At 38.8% G+C, this 20,468-nt stretch overlaps 1 protein-coding gene across 1 annotated transcript in view; it reads left to right on the forward strand.

Annotated features, from left to right (window-relative positions):
* Gabrb3 (gamma-aminobutyric acid type A receptor subunit beta3) overlaps window positions 1–14,233 on the forward strand; it is a 228,272-nt gene extending 214,039 nt beyond the window's left edge. Inside the window, exon 9 of the mRNA XM_055607500.1 lies at window positions 9,734–14,233. Coding sequence (XP_055463475.1) covers window positions 9,734–10,075 — 342 coding nt within the window. The 3' untranslated portion in view covers window positions 10,076–14,233. The remainder of the gene's footprint in view (window positions 1–9,733) is intronic.
* The last annotated feature ends 6,235 nt before the right edge of the window (window positions 14,234–20,468 follow it).

The following is a 20,468-nucleotide window of genomic DNA, read 5'->3' on the forward strand; positions in this document are numbered from 1 at the left end:
CATTCACTGGAAAAAAGACAGCATCTTCAACAAATGGTGCTGGACCAACTGGATGTCTACATGCAGAAAAATGAAAATAGATCCATATTTATCACCCTGCACAAAACTAAAGTCCAAGTGGATCAAAGACTTCAACATAAAACCAGATACTCTAAATCAGTTAGAAGAAAAAGTGGGGGAAAAGCCTAGAACTCACTGGCACAGGAGACAACTTCCTGAACAGAACACCAACAGCACAGGCTCTAAGAGCAACAATCAAGAAATGGGACCTCATGAAACTGAAAAGCTTCTGTAAAGCAAAAGACACTGTCTTCAGAACAAAACGACAACCTACAGACTAGGAAAGGATCTTCAGCAACCCTATATCTGACGGAAGGGTGTTATCCAGAATATATAAAGAACTCAAGAAATTAAAAAGCAATAAATCAAGTAATCCAATTAAAAAATGGGGAATAGAGCTAAACAGAGAATTCTCTGTAGAGGAATATAGAATGGCAGAGAAACACTTAAAGACATGCTCAACATCCTTAGCCATCAGGGAGATAAAAACGACCCTGAAATTTCATCTTACACCCATCAAATGGCTAAAATGAAAAATTCAAATGACAATACATGCTGGAGAAGTTGTGGAGAAAGAAGAACCCTCCTCCATTGCTGGTGGGAATGCAAACTTGTACAACCACTTTGGAAGTCAATCTGGCGCTTTCTCAGACAATTAGGGATAGTGCTTCCTCAAGATCCAGCTATACCACTGCTGGGCATACACCCAAAATTTACTCCAGTACACAACAAGGACATTTGCTCAACCATGTTTGTAGCAGCTTCATTTGTAATAGCCTGAAACTGGAAACAACACAGATGTCCATCAACAGAGGAAGGATACAGAAATCGTGGTATTTTTACATAATGGAATACTACTCAGCAATCAAAAATGAGGAAATCATGAAATTTGCTGGCAAATGGTGGGATCTAGAAAAGATCGTTATGAGTGAAGTATCCCAGAAGGAGAAAGACACACATGGTATATACTCACTTATATAGACCTATAAGATTTGATAAACATAATGAAATCTATACACCTAAAGAAGATAAAAAAAGAAAGAGGACACGGGGTAAGATGATCAATCCTCATTTAGAAAGACAAATAGGATGTGCATTAGACATAGGAGAAAACAAGTAACAGGCCAGGAGGATACCGTGAGGGCCTCTGAAAGACTTCACCTAGCAGTGTATCAAAGTGAATGCTAAGACTCATAACCAAACCTTCAGCAGAGTGCAGGGAATTATATGAAAGAAGAGGGAGTTATTATGAGGTGGAAAGGATAGGAGTTCCACAAGGACCAAATAGATCTGGGCTCAGGGGTCTTTTCTAAGACTGACATTCCACCAAGGACCATGCATGGATATAACCTAGAACCTCTGCTCGGATGCAGCCCGTGGTAGCTCAGTAAACAATTGGTTTCCCATAGTAAGGGAAACAAGGCCTATTTCTGACATGAACTCAATGACAGGCTCTTTGACCTCCCCACCCCGCAAGGGAGGTGCAGTCCTGCTAGGCCACAGAGGAGGACTTTGCAGCCAGTCCTGAAGATACTAGATAAAACAGGGTTAGATGAAAGGGGAGGAGGTCCTCCCCAATCATTGGACTTGGAAAGGGGCAGGGAGGAAATGAGGGAGGAAAGGTGGGGTTGGGAGGGAATGACGGAATGGGTACAGCTGGGATATAGAGTTAATAAGATGTAACTAATAATAAAATTAATTAATTAAAGCAAGACAAAAAAAAAAAAAAAACAAACAAAAAAGAATAAGATAGCCAAGAATACCAATCTAGTTACATACTCTAAAGAAGAAAATTTTTACACGATGTTTTCTGGATGAGATGATTTTAATTTTGGATAGCTGCACCTGTCTGAGTTCAGAGAAGAAGAAAAACCTACATTGGAATCATTGATTCTAATTATGGTAAGTGTACGCTGGACCCTTCAAAATAAGAAGAGTTCATGAAACAATTTAAAAATTACAAGCCACCTGTTATTCTGTAAAAAGCATTTCAGCCTTAGATCTCCTGTAATCACTTATTTCTATTTTGCAACTGGCATCCTGGAGGTAAGGGTGAAAAGAAGAGATTACTATCTCTTTTAGAAACACTGATTTTCAAAATGAGATTTCTAAAAGTTAAAAAAAATAATACCCTTTAAGCTTTTCAGACAAAAAAAAAGTGCCAGTAATTTTCTGCACATTAGCTCACGTTTAAATGAAACCCTTGTATAGTGAATCCATAAGTAAAGCAGCCAAGCTATTTTAAACTAAGATCTTAATTAAATATATGTTTGTATTCTTTTGCATACCAGAAGAACCTTTATTTGTGATAGTGTTTCCATTGCAGGACTTCAACTTTATGAAACAGAGTTGTGTAAAAATATATTCATTCTTGACCCCTGTCTCAGGAGAGTCCTAAGATAGCTACAAGCTTGTCATCAACATTCAGAGGAGACAAGAGAACCTAACCAATTGGTCAAGTTTTATTCTTTAATTTGTAAACCATTAGCAATATTTCTAAAGAAGTATGGCCTCGCTCACCTAAGCATCCTTTACTGACATTTAAAGAAACAGATTCCCACCTGTATTAGATCATTTTCCAAACACACAACTATGTCCACAAGGTTCTAGGGAAGACAGTTAGGTCCCTGTGTATGAAAACATCAACCTTATTTCTTATACCCTCTTTAACCTCCCTATATGATTCCTGAATTACCACATCTGCCATCTGTGCCTTTTCTTCCGTCTGTTAACCTCATGATTGACATCTTCCTTTTCTTCAACATCTAGGTTGGTGTTCCTTTTCAAAGTCTTTTTATTTCTTCCCTATTAGTGCTTGCATCTTCCTTTAGTCACTCAATGCCCTAAACCACTGTTTTTGTTGCTGTTCTCTCATCTTCCAGCAAATTCTCCATACATGTGAAATAGCAGATTGCTTAAATTATTTCCCCTATCAGACTGTACCTAGTTCCTTGCTTCTACTAAAGCACAAAGAGCTGGACTCCACTGTGGCAGATGTCAGGTGGAAGTTGCCACTGTAGATCTGCTCCTGCTGGACTCATAGGATCTACCCAGTCACATAATTGTTTATTTGGATTCCTTAGTGTCTGGTAAATAAAACAAAACAAAACAAAACAAAAAACCGAGCTCTATATATCACATTTTTGATAACCATATATGTGTTTAAAGTCCTGTGTAAAGTGTATTTGTTGAATGTTGGAAGCTCCCACCTACTAGACTGATTGAGTAGAGGAGTCCCTGCACTTATCTTCATGGTTCACAGCCTGGCCCGTGCATGACCCTGGTGGGAAGCAGGTGTGTAAATATATTTTGCATGAATGGCACCAAGTGATGCAGAGCTTTTGTTTATGTCCCCAGTGAGGCACCAGGGTGGCACATGAGCTCTTAATTTCCTCTTTAAAAATACCATGAGCTATGAGGATTATTTTTCTATAAATACTAATGTCTTCTGTATTCTTTTCTATCTTGGAGGGAAATTGTGAAGCTTCCTGGGATGGGAACTAATGTAACAAGTTACTTATTATTATCAAAAAGAGTAAGTTCTGTGTTAGTACTTTAAAAAATCAGTGTCTCCCTTTTTAGGGTGTTCTCTGACTCAACTTCAGGAACAAAGTAATTTTTAGAATGCCAGCTTACCATGAAGGTAGATCTCTTTAAAATGTTGAACACAGAAAAAGAATCAAATTAAACATTTAATGTGGCCCCACTTCTTTTAAGTACCTTGATGAGTGAGTGTCTCCACCATCTACCCATAATATACTCATGTGTAGAACAATGTCCATCTCAAGGCATTCAAAGGAAGTATTGAAACTAAACTAAACTAAACTAAGTTACAGGACCCACCTGGCTGAATCCCTTTCCAGCTGTCCTCCAAGTTAAGATGCCTTATGAGCCACAGCCCATTCAGTCATGGCCTCGCTCACTCCTTTATGCCATAGAGCACTGTTTGCTATGCTGGGGAGAGTGGTGAACACTAGTGAGACAGGCTCTGACCTGCACACGTGCTTTTAACTATCCTGTATGCAAAGATCATCTTAGCCCTCTCTTCATGGTCTCCTTCCTGCCCCACCAGCAGTAGTTCAAGTCGCCCCTTCTTAGGTAGAGTGAGTTGGTGTGGCCAAGTTCTCCCACATCTAAACCTTGTTATGCTGCAGTGGGACTAGGGGATACAGCTTTTTACTGTCCCCTCTGTTTCAGCCATTGCATAATTATTCTGTGGCTTTGGCTGTGTCCTCCTGCTGGAATTACTAACAACTAACCACTAAGAACTCAGTCTGAAAAATTTCTGAAATGGTCTTCCTGGTTCTGAAGACAGCAAACAGCCTTGTCATGGAAAGGATTTTATTGCTTACCATTCCAAGGGGAAATAGAAAAAAAAAAAAAAAACAAACAAAAAACTTAGAGAGATAATTCAAAGTCCTATCCTATCCCAACTTTCTCAGTCCCTGTAATACTAAAATATAAGCACCATTAACTCATTTATCAAGTCTGGGTGGAATCAGAAAGAGGAACTGTCTCTCTTCTCCTCCATTACTATTCCCAAGATAAAAGGCAAGCTTAGTGGCTCACACCTATAATTCAAGCACACAGGAGGCTGATGTAAGAGCATTGCCATGAGTCTGAGGACATCCTGTGCTCCAGAGTGAGTTGTTGGTTAGCCTAGGCCAGACTGAGACTCTGTTTCAGAAAACAGACAACAAAACCAGCATAAAACAGAACAGGCAAAATACAGAACTGCTGCTTTTGCAGGCATACTAGCCACCCACAGAACAAAATCAGGAAGAGTACATCTGTCTGACCTTTAACATTTCTATTCGGACTGCTATTGGGCATGCAGAACTATGTGACAAACTGCCTTGCCATGTCTCAGGTTCAGTTTTATTCTTGATCTCCTGCATGTGTATTGGACGTCATTATTTTCTTCTGTTTAGAGATTACTTTTTGAGTTGTATTCTAAAAACATAGGGTTGTAGAGGGGTTTATGGGGGGATACAAAATGAATAAAGTGTAATTAATAATAATAATAATAATAAAATACATTAATAATAAAAAAGCATAGGGTTGGAGTTTCTTAGCCTGATAAACAGAAAACCTTACTAGCCCCGGCTTTAATCTGCCTTCCATGCACTATCAAGTGTCTTCTATTATTATCATTGTGGTGGAAGGATGACAGAGAATGAAAAGGCAGCAAACTTTCCACCCATCAGGAGACATAACATGGACTACAACTAGGTGGATTCTTCATTTTGAAAACTTAAGTTTACTCAGCTAGGATACCTTACATAAAATGCTTTACTTTGAGTCTTTGCTTGTGATGTGTTTGATACTTTGACCTAAAAATTATCTTTTTCCCCTGTCTTCTTCTACACAGTAGGCAAATCTACATCTCGTATTTTCTCTTATCCCACAGAATTTTTGATGGTTGCTATGACAGATTATCATTTTACCAGATAGCTCTTAGGTCAAAATATTAGGAGAGTAAGGCTGGGGATGGGAGGCCAGCTGCCTTTATCTTACAGACTAAAACCAAAGTACAAGCAGCTGGACAAGTAGTTCCTTGCATTGTAGAATTGCTTGGCTGTCATCTGGGGTCGGTCTTTGCTCCTGTGGACTGTCCTATTTCCTCTTAATGAAGCTATTCCTGCAGAACCTCCCTCTAAAGGCAAGTTGACTCTTTAGGCTTGAATTTCATATGCTTCTAGCTAGAAAAGTACTCTACTGTGCTTAGAAAAGAACATGTGATGAGACTGTGCCCACCCAATAACAAAAAAACAAAAACAAAAAACAAAACAAACAAACAAAAAACCTATCTTGAAGACTATACCTTTAATTACATCTACAATGTCCTCTTTAACCATCTCAGAAGCTCTGGCACATGAGAGTTGACCAAGCTAGCACATAGTTATGTTACCTTGAGAGGTATTCTCAAAGAAGAACAACTCAGTGGCAAGATCCTGAATGGCCTCTATTATTGCATCCTTTACTGAGCCTTGGCTATTTTGCAGTTGGTAGCTGCAACTCTGGACTCTAACCTGCTCAGTGTTTCACATGGCTCCCTATTTCTTCTGGGTAAAAGTTAGGAATGCTCCCTTCCCACTTTACCACTTTCACATTCAGCTTAACACTTTTAATGAAAAATTCTTTAAAGACCTTGAAAGAAAAATTCTCAACTTCATATGGAGAAACAAAAACCCAGAATTTCCAAAACGATCCCGTACAACAAAAGATCATCTGGAGGTATCTCCATCCCCGATCTTAAGCTGTACTACAGAGCAATAGTAATAAAACCTGTATGGTGTTGGCATAGAAACAGAATGGTGGATCAATGGAACCAAATAGACAACCCAGAAATAAACCCATACACCTATGAATACTTGGTTTTTGACATAGAAGCCAAAACCATTCAATGGAAAAAAGACAGCATCTTCAACAAATGATGCTGGTCCAACTGGATGTCTACATGCAGAAAAATGAAAATAGATCCATATTTATCACCCTGCACAAAACTAAAGTCCAAGTGGATCAAAGACATCAATATAAAACCAAATACACTAAATCGGTTAGAAGAAAAAGTGGGCAAGAGCCTAGAACTCACTGGCACAGGAGACAACTTCCTGAACAGAACACCAACAGCTCAGGCTCTAAGAGCAACAATCAATAAATGGGACCTCATGAAGCTGAAAAGCTTCTGTAAAGCAAAGGACACTGTTGTCAGAACAAAACAACAGCCTACAGATTGGGAAAGGATCTTCACCAACCCTACATCTGACATAGGGTTGATATCCAGTTTATATAAAGAACTAAAGAAGTTAAAAGGCAATAATTCAAGCAATCCAATTACAAAATGGGGTATGGAGCTAAACAGAGATTTCTTTGTAGAAGAATATATAATGGCAGAGAAACACCTAAAGAGATGCTCAACATCCTTAGCTATCAGAGAGATGCAAATCAAAACAACCCTGAAATTTCACCTTACACCCATCAATATGGCTAAAATCAAAAGCTCAGGTGACAACACCTGCTGGAGAGGATGTGGAGAAAGGGTAACCCTCCTCCACTGCTGGTGGGAATGTAAACTTGAACAACTACTTTGGAAAGCAATCTGGTGCTGTCTCAGACAATCAGAAATACTGCTTCCTCAAAATCCAGCTATACCACTCCTAGGCATATATCCAAAAGATGCTCAAGTACACAACAAGGACATTTGTTCAACCATGTTTGTAGCAGCTTTATTTGTAATAGTCAGAACCTGGAAACAACTCAGTTGTCCATCAACGGAATGGATACAGAAATTGTGGTATTTTTACACAATGGAATACTATTCAGCAATCAAAAAGGAGGAAATCATGAAATTTGCAGGCAAATGGTGGAATCTAAAAATGATCATTCTGAGTGAGATATCCCAGGAACAGAAAGATACTCACTTATCAGTGGGTACTAGACCTATAAGATAGGATATATATACTAAAATCTGTACACCTAAAGAAGATAAACAAGAAAGAGGACCAGGGGTAAGATGATCTGTCCTTACCTAGAAAGACAAAGGGATCAACATTGGAAGTCAGAGAAAACAAGTAACAAGACAGGAGCCTACCACAGAGGGATCTGAAAGACTCTACCTAGCAGTGTATCAAAGCAGATGCTGAGACTAATAACCAAACCTTCAGCAGAGTGCAGAGAATCATATGAAAGAAGGGAGAGTTAGTATGACCTAGAGGGGACAGGAGCTCCAGAAGGACCAAATATATCGGGGCAAAGGGGTCTTCTATGAGACTGTTTCTCCAGCAAAGGACCACACATGGATAAAACCTAAAACTCCTGCTCGAATGTAGCCCATTGTAGCTCAGTATCCAAGTGGGTTCCCTAGTAAGAGGAAGAAGGATTATTTCTGACATGAACTGAGTAACTGGCTCATTGATCTCCCCCTCCCTCCCTCCGAGGGAGAAGCAACCTTGCTAGGCCACAGAGGAGGACTTTGCAGCCAGTCCTGAAGATACCTGGTAGACTAAGGTCAGATGGAAGGGGAGGAGGACCTCCCCTATCAATGTACTTGGAAGAGGTCAGGGAGGAAATGAGGGAAGGAGGGTGGGGTTGGGAGGGAAAGAGGGAGGGGGCTATGGCTGGGATACAAGTGAATGGCCTGTGATTAAAATAAAATAAAAAAAGAAAATAGTACTCAAAGCAGAAGCAAATAGAAATTGCAATTACCATGAATTCTATCATTCAGAATAAATATTGTTCACTTTGGATATGTCAGTATATTTCTGACCTCTTTCTCTACCTAAGAAAATTCTATCCTTAATGGTAAATGTATTTTCAATTAAAGAAAATAAATTTAAGTTAAAAAAACACCTTTAATGAGAGGGATATCTACCTATAAGCTGGGAAGACTCAAATTAACTTATTGATAAGCCATTCTACAAATACAACTAGAGGTTTGTGGAAAAGTCCATCGACTATCAATTACTGCTGAAAGAAGGGGTAGACTAGCCAGGGTGAAAGAAAAGAAAAGAGATAGAGCCTTCCAGGGAAAAACATGGACACAGATTGGAGGATGTAGAGCATTCAGGAATGAGTGCTCAGGATAATGGACCATAACAGCTACGCTTTGATTCCCCGATGGAACACGACTAGGGACCCCAGCCACAGTTCCACAGGTTGCATGGTTTCTCAGCCACAGAGAAGCTGCAGAAAAATTCTGTGTTCAACCAATAAACATGGCCCACCGGTGTTGTCATGGAGGGTCTAAAACTATGTTTACAAAGATTACAACTTTATCATCTTAAAGTTGACCTCACTGTGGAAAGAGACTTGCTAATTTAAATATTTCAAAAGAGGACTTCTGCTAGGGGCACAATTAGACAGAGACTCATGAGTGTATCTATCCCAGCAGCCACCATAAGCACCATCAAGACTGTCCCTCTCCTTCCCCTCAGTCATCTTGAAATTTAAGTCATTAGACAAAAGGCTGGCAGGATGGAATGTGCTGAGGGAAAGAGCACACTTAGCCGTATGGCCCTGGGTTGAACGCCAGCATTAAAAATAGAACAAGCTATAATGTCTTAAGGATTTGTCTACTTGAAACCATAGCTGATACCAAATGTTACGTGTACTCCGCTATTCCTATTCATCCATGTCCGAGAGGAAACTTAAGTCATCAGTAGGCACAGTAAGACATTAACACAAAATGGAGTAATCTGGACAGTGTTCTCCAAGAAAAGCTATGTGCAAGAGGCCATGTGTTGCAATCTTTCATGGTTGTGATAACCTCCATTTCTGGTTGAGATGTTGATGATTCAATGCCCACATGACTGGGGAGAGAGATTGTGTGACACAGGTATCATGACATTGCCAAGAAAGGCAAAAGTCAACTATTTCCATTCAGTGCGTAGTTATAAATAGTCCCTTGCCCAGAAGTAAAGCCCTAAAAGGGCTTTGCATTTCAATTTTCTCTTCAGTAGGCATTCTGATCTGTAATGTGAACTTCTCTGAAAGCTCTCTGTCCAAGTTCCAAAATAGTATTTTCCTATACCATGAGGTATGGAGTTGACATGCAGATTCTCATAAACTATGTTGCATGATTGTGTGTTATTATTCTGTCCAGGGCTTGCATATAAAAATTAGAATAATGGGCATGCCAGCCTCCTAAGAGTGTGTGTTTTCTTCTCATTAGGTGGATGCTCACGGGAATATTCTATTAGCATCTCTGGAGGTTCACAATGAAATGAATGAGGTTGCAGGCAGCGTTGGTGACACCAGGAATTCAGCAATATCCTTTGACAACTCAGGAATCCAGTATAGGAAACAGAGCATGCCCAGGGAAGGGCATGGGCGGTACATGGGAGACAGAAGCATCCCACACAAGAAGACCCACCTACGGAGGAGGTCTTCACAGCTCAAAATCAAAATCCCTGATCTAACCGATGTGAATGCCATAGACAGATGGTCCCGGATCGTGTTTCCATTCACCTTTTCTCTTTTCAACTTAGTTTACTGGCTGTACTATGTTAACTGAGTGACTGTACTTGATTTTTCAAAGACTTCATTTAACACTGAGTGAAATATTACCCTGCCTGTCAAGTTTTTATACCAATACACACACACACAAACACACACATACACACACAATTGTATATATATGTGAACTTTCTCAGCATATATATAAAATACACGTCTATATGAGAATGTATGTGTATATGTTTATGTACGCAGGTGTGAGTATCTGTGTATGTAAAACAAATACGCATACATACCATACATTTTGCAACTATGGACAATTTAACACAGGATGCATATTAAAGAAAGTCATAGCTTTTTTTCTTTTTTAATTGAAAGGGACAAGTATCTAAATATTATGCCTCAAGAATGAGGGCGTGAAACACAGTCATCCCAAAGTGTGTCTTTTATTATTATAAGTTAGATATTTTTGCTTAAAAATCAGAACGGAATTCTTAGTTAATCTTTGGGAACTCCCACAGCAGTAGTCGTACACCTCATTCCCTCTCTTTCAGTTTGCAGCCAAGGCTTGTTGGCTTCTCTGTGATGGACTTGTTTCATCAGGTATGCTTTTCTGTAGTGGATTAGCACATGAGGTGAGTCGCTGGCAGTGCACTTACCTGATTTTTACTGGTAGGCAGCTCCCATGGTCATGTCTGAATGTTCATCTTTAAAAACTCACTGGGAGTAAACTGTGTCCCATTGTAAGTACTCCACCATCCCGTACATGTGGGGATTTCTGTTAACATTAAGTGGGTCCAGCTTAACTGTCTTGTGGGAGTACAGTGGCACATTTTGATAATGACATTCAATCACTAGAAATGTGCTCTACATCTCGTCCAGATTTCTAGGTCTGCTATTTAAACTGGAAGCATAGATGTCTCAGGTTCTTTGTTACTCTAAGGTAAAACCATCTAAAGTGGTTTCCCCCCTTGCAGTTATGTTACCATTCTTATAACATTGTATGTTAATATAAATATATTTGCATAATATGCATACATATGTATATTACCAAGATTTTGTTTCTTCTGCTTGCTATCATGGCAGCATGCGACGTCATATTTTTCATTCTGTGCTGTAACTACTTTCTGTTATCTAGAAATTAAGATTGAATCAAAAATGTTTCTACTGTTCACTTTTGGAAACTTAAAAAACATCCTCATAGCCTTTATTTCTGTACTGACATATCTCATAAGCACACCCAATTCCTCCTAGACTGACTAGGATTCTGCAGGAACACTACCAGTACACACCATGATCACACAACAACCCATGACCGTTCCTGAGGCAACGAGGGCAACCTGACACAAACACAGTCTCCTTTGGTTCCTTCTGATCCACAGCCTCATCAGTATTTGGACTTTTTAAAGCTCGTAGAAACAAGACAAGGTGCACCGGTTTCATAGACGCAACCTTAACTTACTATTTAGATGAGCTCTTTCTAAAGAAAAACAAAGATGATATATTTTTTGTAAACTATTTCTATCACAGGCATCCATAAAACGACTGCAGTTGTGCAAATAGGTGTCACAGCGAAGCATTTGGAAGACAGGATAAAAAGCAAAACATGCAGTAAAGAACTGCAAAATTAATAACCCCCAAATCCCACACATGTCACCCTCAAGTCTGGCACCATAATTTCTCATGAAGGCAGCACCATCACCCTCCCCAAGATGTGTGTGGTGTGGCCTGTCACCATGGACTGACACTACTTTATTTTTTGGTGGCCATAGCAATCTTTAATATGTGGGAGTTTGACTGTTCAAAATCCAACATTAAATAAAAGCTTAATCTATAAAATCTCATGTGAGGGACGGTTACTGATTTTTATGCCCTTTGCCTCCTCCGTTCCTGTCTGCTAATTCTTCCAATTATTGCTCTTTGTTTTCTATCTGGAGATGAGCCTGTGAATTTTGGCCTTTGGCTTTTCTCTGGAAATTTTCTTTTTTCATGGGTAACAGTAGGCGGAAACTAAAAGTTAAACAGATTTAACAAAAAAATTCTGTAAGTGGCCTTATCATTGTAACATGTTAAAGAAAACAAATGTTTGCAAAGACCTTATCCCTTTCAATATTTCAGGTGTCTTTCTCTGTATCCTGTAACTCCAGAGGTAACTGCCATGTGTAGAAGAGGGACCCCCAAATGCAAGCAATGTGGCAGAAGCAGAGACTGAGAAGTTACCATACTCAGAACTGTGACCTTTTTTTTTTTTTCTGGGAAAAGTGACTCAACACTTTTTTGATGCACAGTTGAGATACCCACATAGCAGTGGCAGAGACATCACAAGGCTCAGAAGAGCAGCAGTGCACTCCCTGGGAATCTCCGGATATAATTTTGCATGGTGTAGTCATAATAGCTTTTGAGCTTTTTATATGCATTTGGCACCAAGACTGGGATCCACAACTTTATAGACACTGCAATGAAGTTACCATAGTAGCTAGACTCTAAATAGTGTTTGTAATTACACACACGTACATACACAGACACACACATACACACATATACACATTAACAGATACATACATGTATTCTGTAAAAAAAAAAAATCTTTTTTAAGATCCTTGGATATGTGTTTGCTTTACTTCATTGCAGAAGAAAATCACTTTTCTTCTAATAAATTATTTTACAGCTTCTCTATTTTTTAAAGCTGTGAGAAGTGTTGAGAAAAAAATAAAAAAACAAAATACTTCTGGCTGTGCTTTCAGAAGGGTGGGATCTGATCCCTGCTCTAGGAACATAAATCATGTCACTTTATAGCAGCAGCCACTTGAACCAAGAAGTGAGGGTATGGAGGGATTCCACCTGGACCTCTGATGGGTGGTGGCTGTTATCCCCACACAGAGCTCTTAAAAACAAACAAGAAAATTAATTTCTTATCAACTTAATAAACCATTAATTTTCTCAATAGTTCTGTCTTTCCAAATTGAAATGCTTCGCAGAGAGTTCATGGTGTTGACACCTTGATGACAGCCCTGTATTAGTCATTTTCAGATATGTCTGTGACACCTCAATAGCCCTCCTCCATCAGTCCTAGCAAAGAACAGACTCAGTGCAGTGGAATCATCTTTAAAACAAAAGTCACTCCTGCTCACCAATCCTAGGACTGTTGAAGGGTTGTGATGTCAGTGCCAGGACCCACTCACTGCCCATGAATCTCAGATAAACTGGAAAGTATAACATGGTAATATTCCCATTAAGCTTTAAGTGACATGTCCATCTTCAGTATTGTGTGTTTTGATGCCAACATGGGGACAGCTTCAACTATTCCCATCAAAAGCACTTCTCCTCTTTTGAAATGTAGAGTTGACAATTTCACCATTGAGATAATCTCAGAGGGGACAGGCACATTGCGGTTGTAGGTGTATGCCCGATGTAAACACATCCTGAAAAGATGTGTCAAGTCTTGAATCTCTGTGCTTAAAAGCATAAGCCTACTACAATTCATTTTTTAACCCTCCACTTAATAATCAGTTCATATTTCTGGCCATTTTCTGTAAGCCAACTAAACCACTGGTAAAATATTTTGTTGCTCTTGGAATGAATGCTGGCTTTCATGTCAGTGTGAACTTTCTATCAGAGTAACATTGACTCTATGGGCAAAGAACTGCCCTGGTGGAGTAAATTTCCCAGGACACTGGCGAGTGTGCCTTGGACTGATTACCTCTTCTACTGCATTGAAAGGTGCCATGTTTTCCTGAATGACTAAATCCCCCTCACCTTGTAAGTAACCTTCCAGAGTGGCTCACATACCTCTCCTAGGGATGGCCCACAAACATGTCATTTGTGACTCATTTTTCTACTTCCCAAGTCAGTAGATGTGCTCAAGGTAAGTACAGGATTGTTCTAGTAGGAATAGGCGGTTGCTCTCCTGATTGATATCCATGTCGATTTCATTTCATTGTAAAGATAAACTTAAACCCGGTTTTGCTTAAGCACATTGATGTAATTTTTTGGTATTATTTGACATGAAAAAAAAACAGCAAAATTGAGTGACAGATACAATATGAAACTTGTTGAATGAATTCAAATTTATTAAAAAAGGACTAACTGACAAATGTGAAGACTGATTTTTTTTTCCTTTTCCTTAACTTTCTCTTGATGAATGGTGTGGTTACTTTAATCCAACATTGTTTAATTGCACATGTCCACTTGGGTTATATGAAAATAAAATGAATGTAAAGCCTTAAACTGACTGCCTAAGAGAACAGTTAAACTGTTTTTGTTTTGTTTTGTTTTGTTTTGTTTGTTTTTTTTAAGCCATCACAATTTATGTGATTTTTATGTGAGGATATACGTTCAGTCCCTAGTACTGAAAAAAATCAGTCACAATTTAGCTTGAAAATTGAACTTCAAGGAACAACTAGTCACACAAAGAGTTGTAATCTATTTTAGTCTTTTATTTAGTGCTTTAGGAATTATGCACTTTTATGTTAAAAGCTATAGAACAATCTCCCACTCTTGAGAGCCACCTTCTTTGAGCTGTTCAGCACCTTAAGGCAACTTTCTTTGTTGCCTGTCTAGTGGGAAAGTGAGATGTTTTCATGGGAGGAAAAATGAATGAGTAAATGAATGAATGCACTCAGACTATGAATATGTGTGTGCAGACAGATTACTGAGAGCCATGTCTCACTCTTGGGGATCCTGAGAGTCTCAAAGTGCTTTGAGCAAGGTAATGCAGAGCATCTGGTGTACATCCATGCATAACAGTTGGAAGTATAGTCAGGGATGATGCAAGGAACATCTTCATCCCTTGTTCTGATAAATAAATAAGTCTTTGCATTCCAAGTCTTCTATGTGGTCATGACTTGGGCATGCCTTATACTAAGTTGTTTAGCTATGGTGAGAACATCTTTGTGGGAAATTTCTCACCTAGGTCACTGGACCAGTCCTTGTGTCAAACTTAAAAGAGCAATAAATGCTTCTTAGAAGTACTTGGTTTGGTCACCAATGAGTAAAGTGGCCTTTAGGGAGCCATCACCCAGACTATTCTCTCCTCCACCCGTTGTTGGCCTTGCCTGCATTCACATGAGTTTTCTTCACAGTTCTTGCTTAGAATTTTCTTACTTTGTTCCTTATCATTGTTCCTTGCAGAGGAGATAATCTTCAGAGATTAGCTCTTTAAAAGCTGCAATAGGCTTTTTGTTTCCATTTTCTATTTATTTATTTATTTATTTATTTATTTATTTATTTATTTATTTATTTATTTATTCATTCATTCATTCATTTAATCAGTTTACAGCCTGATCCCAGCCCCCTTCCTCATCTCCTGCCAATCCCACCCTCACACTTCATACCCTCTTTCCCTATGGCCCCCCTCTCCTTCTCAGAGATATCCATGGGATATCCATGGGATACCGACGTACCCTGACTCTTTAAGTCATAGCTGTGACAGTTTTAAGGTAGAGACTTATACCAGATGGATGGACTAAAGCAGCAGCTGTTATTGACAGAGATGTTTCTAGCATTAGGGAGACTCACACTCCAGCCATGCCTCTTGATTTTAGATAAGCAAGTTAAACTGAAAAGTAGAGGGCAGCAACAGAGAAAACACAAATGCTAAAAATGCAGCCAACTTGAGTCTGGGCAGAGATAGGGTGCTTGCATACACCACACCCTGCATTCAGTTGCGTTGTTCATCAGAAACAAAATAAGGATAAATAACTAAATAAGCAACACATTGAAATGGGAGAACACAGTGTGCCTAGTGGTCCTGTGCTTCTTGAAACAGACTAATGGCTCTGACAATCAGGTGATTAAAAACTTCTCTAATAAGTTAAATCTCTATGTCTTGTTATACTGTGTTTAGGTTTTACCTCTTGCCTTCTATATTTAGTTAATTTGCTATCATTTTGTTTTCAAATTTATTTTGTAATAATTCGTACAGTACAATGTTACCATGTATGCAAAGTGCTTTAACCCCATCTTATCTCTATATTTAAGGCCTGCCTGCTCCTCTATGGTGCATTCGTAAAAGTATGTGAGAGCTTATTGTGAAATACAGTTGCCTGCTTTGCTGCTGAATATGCGAGCTTATGCCTTTTGCCTCTGTCTTCCTGCCACTCCTCCAGCCTCTCATGACCACTATTCTCCCATTTTCTACTCAGAGATCAACTTTTGCAACTTCCACATGTGAGATAAACACATAGTATTTGTTCTACTATGTCTAGTTAATGTCATTTAACAGAGGACCCCAGTTCTAAATTATTTTTTGATGCAAAAGATAAGACACTGTTTTTTGTTTTTTTTTTTTTTTTATTTTCCTTTTGGTTGTTTGGTTGTTTTTTTGGTTCCTTGATTGCTAAGTAATGATAGTGCAAGTATAGGCCACACTTTGTCTATTTAATCCTTGGTTTCTATGAATGGTACAGAAATAAAGACACTAGCTTTTAGATAAAAACACTACCATTCCCATCCTGGAATGGCTTTTATTTCTCATTTTCTGCCTCCAATCTTCTGTTAGCTATATCTTTAATTTTATGTTATCAAGGTTGAAAACATTTATACTCTGCCTGCAGTCACAAAATATCAGTATTTAATATGTTTACAAACTTCTGAAAGTTGAGAACTAATGAACACTCACATTTTTTCTTTATTTTAATTTTTATTAATTACACTTTATTCATTTTGTATCCCCCCTGTAGCTCCCTCCCTCCTCCCCTCCCCATCTCCCCCTTCCTCCCCCTTCTCCACGAATGCCCCTCCCCAAGTCCACTGAAAGGAGAGTTCTTCTTTTCCTTCCTTATGATACCAGCCTATTATATCTCATCAGGAGTAGCTGCAATGCCTTCCTCTGTGACCTGGTAAGGCTGCTCCACACTCAGGGGTAGGTGATCAAAGAGCAGATCAATCGGTTCATGTCAGAGACAGTCCCTATTTTCTTTACTAGCTTCTGGCTATTACAAATAAAGCTGCTACAAACATGATTGAGCAAATGTCCTTATTGTGTACTTGAGCCTCTTTTGGATATATGCATAGAAGTGTTATAGCTGGATCTTGAGGAAGCGCTATTCCTAGTGGGTTACTATGGAACCCACTTGGAGACTGAACTGCCATGGGCTACATGTGTGCAAGGATTTTAGGTTATCTCCATGCATGCTACTTGGTTGGAGTATCAATCTCAGGGAAGACCCCTGTGCTCAGATTTTTTGGTTCTGTTGCTCTCCTTGTGGAGTTCCTGTCCTCTACAGATCTGATTATTTCCCACTTCTTTCATAAGATTCCCTGCATTCTGCCCAAAAGTTGGCCATAAGTCTTAGCATCTGTTTTGATAGTCTGCAGGGCAGAGCCTTTCAGAGGCCTTCTGTGGCAGGCTCCTAACTTGTTCCCTGTTTTCTCTTTCTTCGGATGTCCATCCTCTCTGACATTTTGGATGGGGATTGAGCATTTTAGCCAGAGTCCTCCCTCCTGATTAGTTTCTTTAGGTGTACATATTTTAGTAGGTTTATCCTATATCATATGTCTATATGAGTGATATAGAGCATGTGTGTCTTTCTGCTTCTGGGATAGCAATTCTCGGTTTCTTGTTATTCCATAGGAAGTTGAGAATTTTTCTTTCAAGGTCTGTAAAGAACTGTGTTGGTAATTTGTTGGGAATTGCATTGAATCTGTAGATTGCTTTTGGCAGGATGGCCATTTTTACTATGTTAATCCTGCCAAGCCATGAGCATGGGAGATCTTTCCATCCTCTGATATCTTCTTCTAATTCTTCAGAGACTTGAAATTTTTTTCATACATGTCTTTGACTTGCTTGGTTAGGATTACACCGAGGTACTTTATGTGTTTTGTGGCTATTGTGAAGGGTGTTGTTTCCCTAATTTCTTTCTCAGCCCTTTTGTCTTTTGTATACAGGAAGGCTAATGACTTTTTTTATTTTTTAAGTTAATTTTGTATCCAGCCATTTTGCTGAAGGTGTTTATCAGCTGTAGGAGTTCCGTGGTAGAATTCTGGGGGTCACTCAGGTATACTATCATATCATCTGCAAATAATGATACTTTGACTTCTTCCTTTCCTATTTGTACCCCTTTGATCTCCTTCAATTTTCTTATTGCTCTAGCAAGGACTTCCAGCACTATGTTGAAGAGATATGAAGACAGTGGGCAGCCTTGACTTGTCCCTGATATCAGTGGGATTGCTTTAAGTTTCTCTCCATTTAGTTTGATGTCGGCTATAGGCTTGCTGTATATTACCTTTGCTACGTTTAGGTATGGGCCTCGTATCCCTGATCTCTCCAATGCTTTACAGGAATGGATGTTGGATTTCGTCAAGTGCTTTTTCAGCATCTAAGGAGATTATCATGTTTTTTTTTTCCTTTCAGTTTGTTAATGTGGTGGATCACATTGATGCATTTCCATATATTGAACCACCCCTGCATACCTGGGATGAACCCTACTTGGTCATAGTGGATGATACCTTTCAAGTGTTCTTGGATGCAGTTTGCAAGTATTTTGTTGAGTATTTTTGCATCAATTTTCATAAGGGAGATTGGCCTGAAATTCTCTTTCTTTGTTGGGGATTTGTGAGGTTTAGGTACCAAGGTGATTGTGGCTTCATAGAATGAGTTTGGTAATATTCCTTCTGTTTCTATTTTGTGGAATAGTTTAAAGAGAATTGGAGTGAGCTCTTCTTTGAAGGTCTGGTAGAATTCTGCGCTGAAACCATCTGGTCCTGGGCTTTTTTTTTTTTAATGGGAGACTTTTGATGAGAGCTTCTATTTCCTTAGGGGATATAGGACTATTTAATTGATTTACCTGGTCTTGATTCAACTTCAGTAAGTGGAATCAATCAAAGAAATTGTCCATTTCATTTAGATTTTCAAATTTTGTGGCATATAGACTTTTGAAGTAAGTCCTAATGATTGTTTGGATTTCCTCAGTGTCTCTTGTTATGTCCCCCTTTTTATTTCTGATTTTGTTGATTTGGATAGTGTCTCTCTGCCTTTTACTTAGTTTGACTAAGGGTTTGTCTATCTTGTTGATTTTCTCAAAGAACCAGATCTTGGTTTCATTGATTCTTTAATGGTTTTATTTGTTTCTAATTTATTGATTTCAACCCCGAGTTTGATTATTTCCAGCTGCATACTCCTCTTTGGTATGTCTGCTTATTTTTTTCCCTAGGGCTTTTAGTTGAGCCATTTAGTTGCTTGCATGAGATGTTTGGAATTTCTTCTTGGACTTTCTTCACTTAGTGGTATGAAGTTTCCTTTTAGCACTGCTTTTATTGTGCACCATAAGTTTGGGTATGTTGTGCCTTCATTTTCATTGAATCCTATGAAAACTTTAATTTCTTTCTTTATTTCTTCTCGAACCTAGCTGTCATTTAGTAGCAAGTTGTTCAGTTTCCATATGTGTGTAGGCCTTTTGCTATTTTTGTCATTCAGGTCCAGCTTTAGTCCATGGTGATCAAATAGGATACAAGGGATTATTTCAATCTTCATGTATCTGTTGAGTCTTGCTTTGTGACCAACTATACAGTCTATAATGGAGAAGGTTCCATGTGGTGCTGAGAAAAAGGTAAATTTTTTTGTGTTTGGGTGAAAGTTTCTGTAAATGTCTGTTAGGTCCATTTGATTCATGACCTCTGTTAGAGTCATTGTTTCTTTGTTTAATTTCTGTTTTGTTGACCTGTCCTTTGTTGAGAGTAGAGTGTTGAAGTCTCCCACTTTTAATGTGTGGAGAACTCTGTGTGGTTTCTGTTTTATTAATGTTTCTTTTACAAATGTGGGTGCTCTTGTATTTGGGGCATAGATGTTAAGAATTGTGGTGTCCTCTTGGTGGAGTTTTCCTTTGATGAGTATGAAATGACCTTGCCCATCTCTTTTGATTAATTTTGGTTGAAAATCTATTTTATTAGATATTAGAATGGCTACTCCTGCTTGCTTCTTGGGTCCATTAGCTTGGAAAACCATCTTCCAGCTCTTTATTCTCAGGTAATCTCTATCTTTGTGACTTAGGTGTGTTTCTTGTATGCAACAGATTTTTGAGTCTTGTTTAAGTATCCATTCTGTTAGTCTCTGTCTTTTTACTGGAGAATTGAGTCCATTGATGTTAAGGGAGATTAATGACTTTGCTCTTGGCTATGGTAGTATGTTTTCATGCTTGGCTACTTTTAGTTTTGCTTTGGTGATGTTATTTGTTTCCTGTGTTTTCCTGAATGTAGTTAGTTTTCCTGGGTTCTATTTTTCCTTCAAGTATCTTCTGTAATGCTGGATTTGTGGGTAGGTATTGTTTGAATTTGTTTTTGTCATTGAATATCTTGTTTTCTCCATCTATGAAGACTGAGAGTTTTGCTGGATATATTTGCCTGGGTTGACATCTGTGTTCTCTTAGGGTCTGCATTATATCCGTCCAGGACTTCTTGCTTTCATAGGTGTGATTCTGATGGGTTTGCCATTATATGTTACTTGGCCTTTTTCC

Source organism: Psammomys obesus, unplaced genomic scaffold, assembly GCF_907164565.1.
Source record: "Psammomys obesus unplaced genomic scaffold, mPsaObe1.curated_primary_1811, whole genome shotgun sequence".
NCBI lineage: Eukaryota > Metazoa > Chordata > Mammalia > Rodentia > Muridae > Psammomys > Psammomys obesus.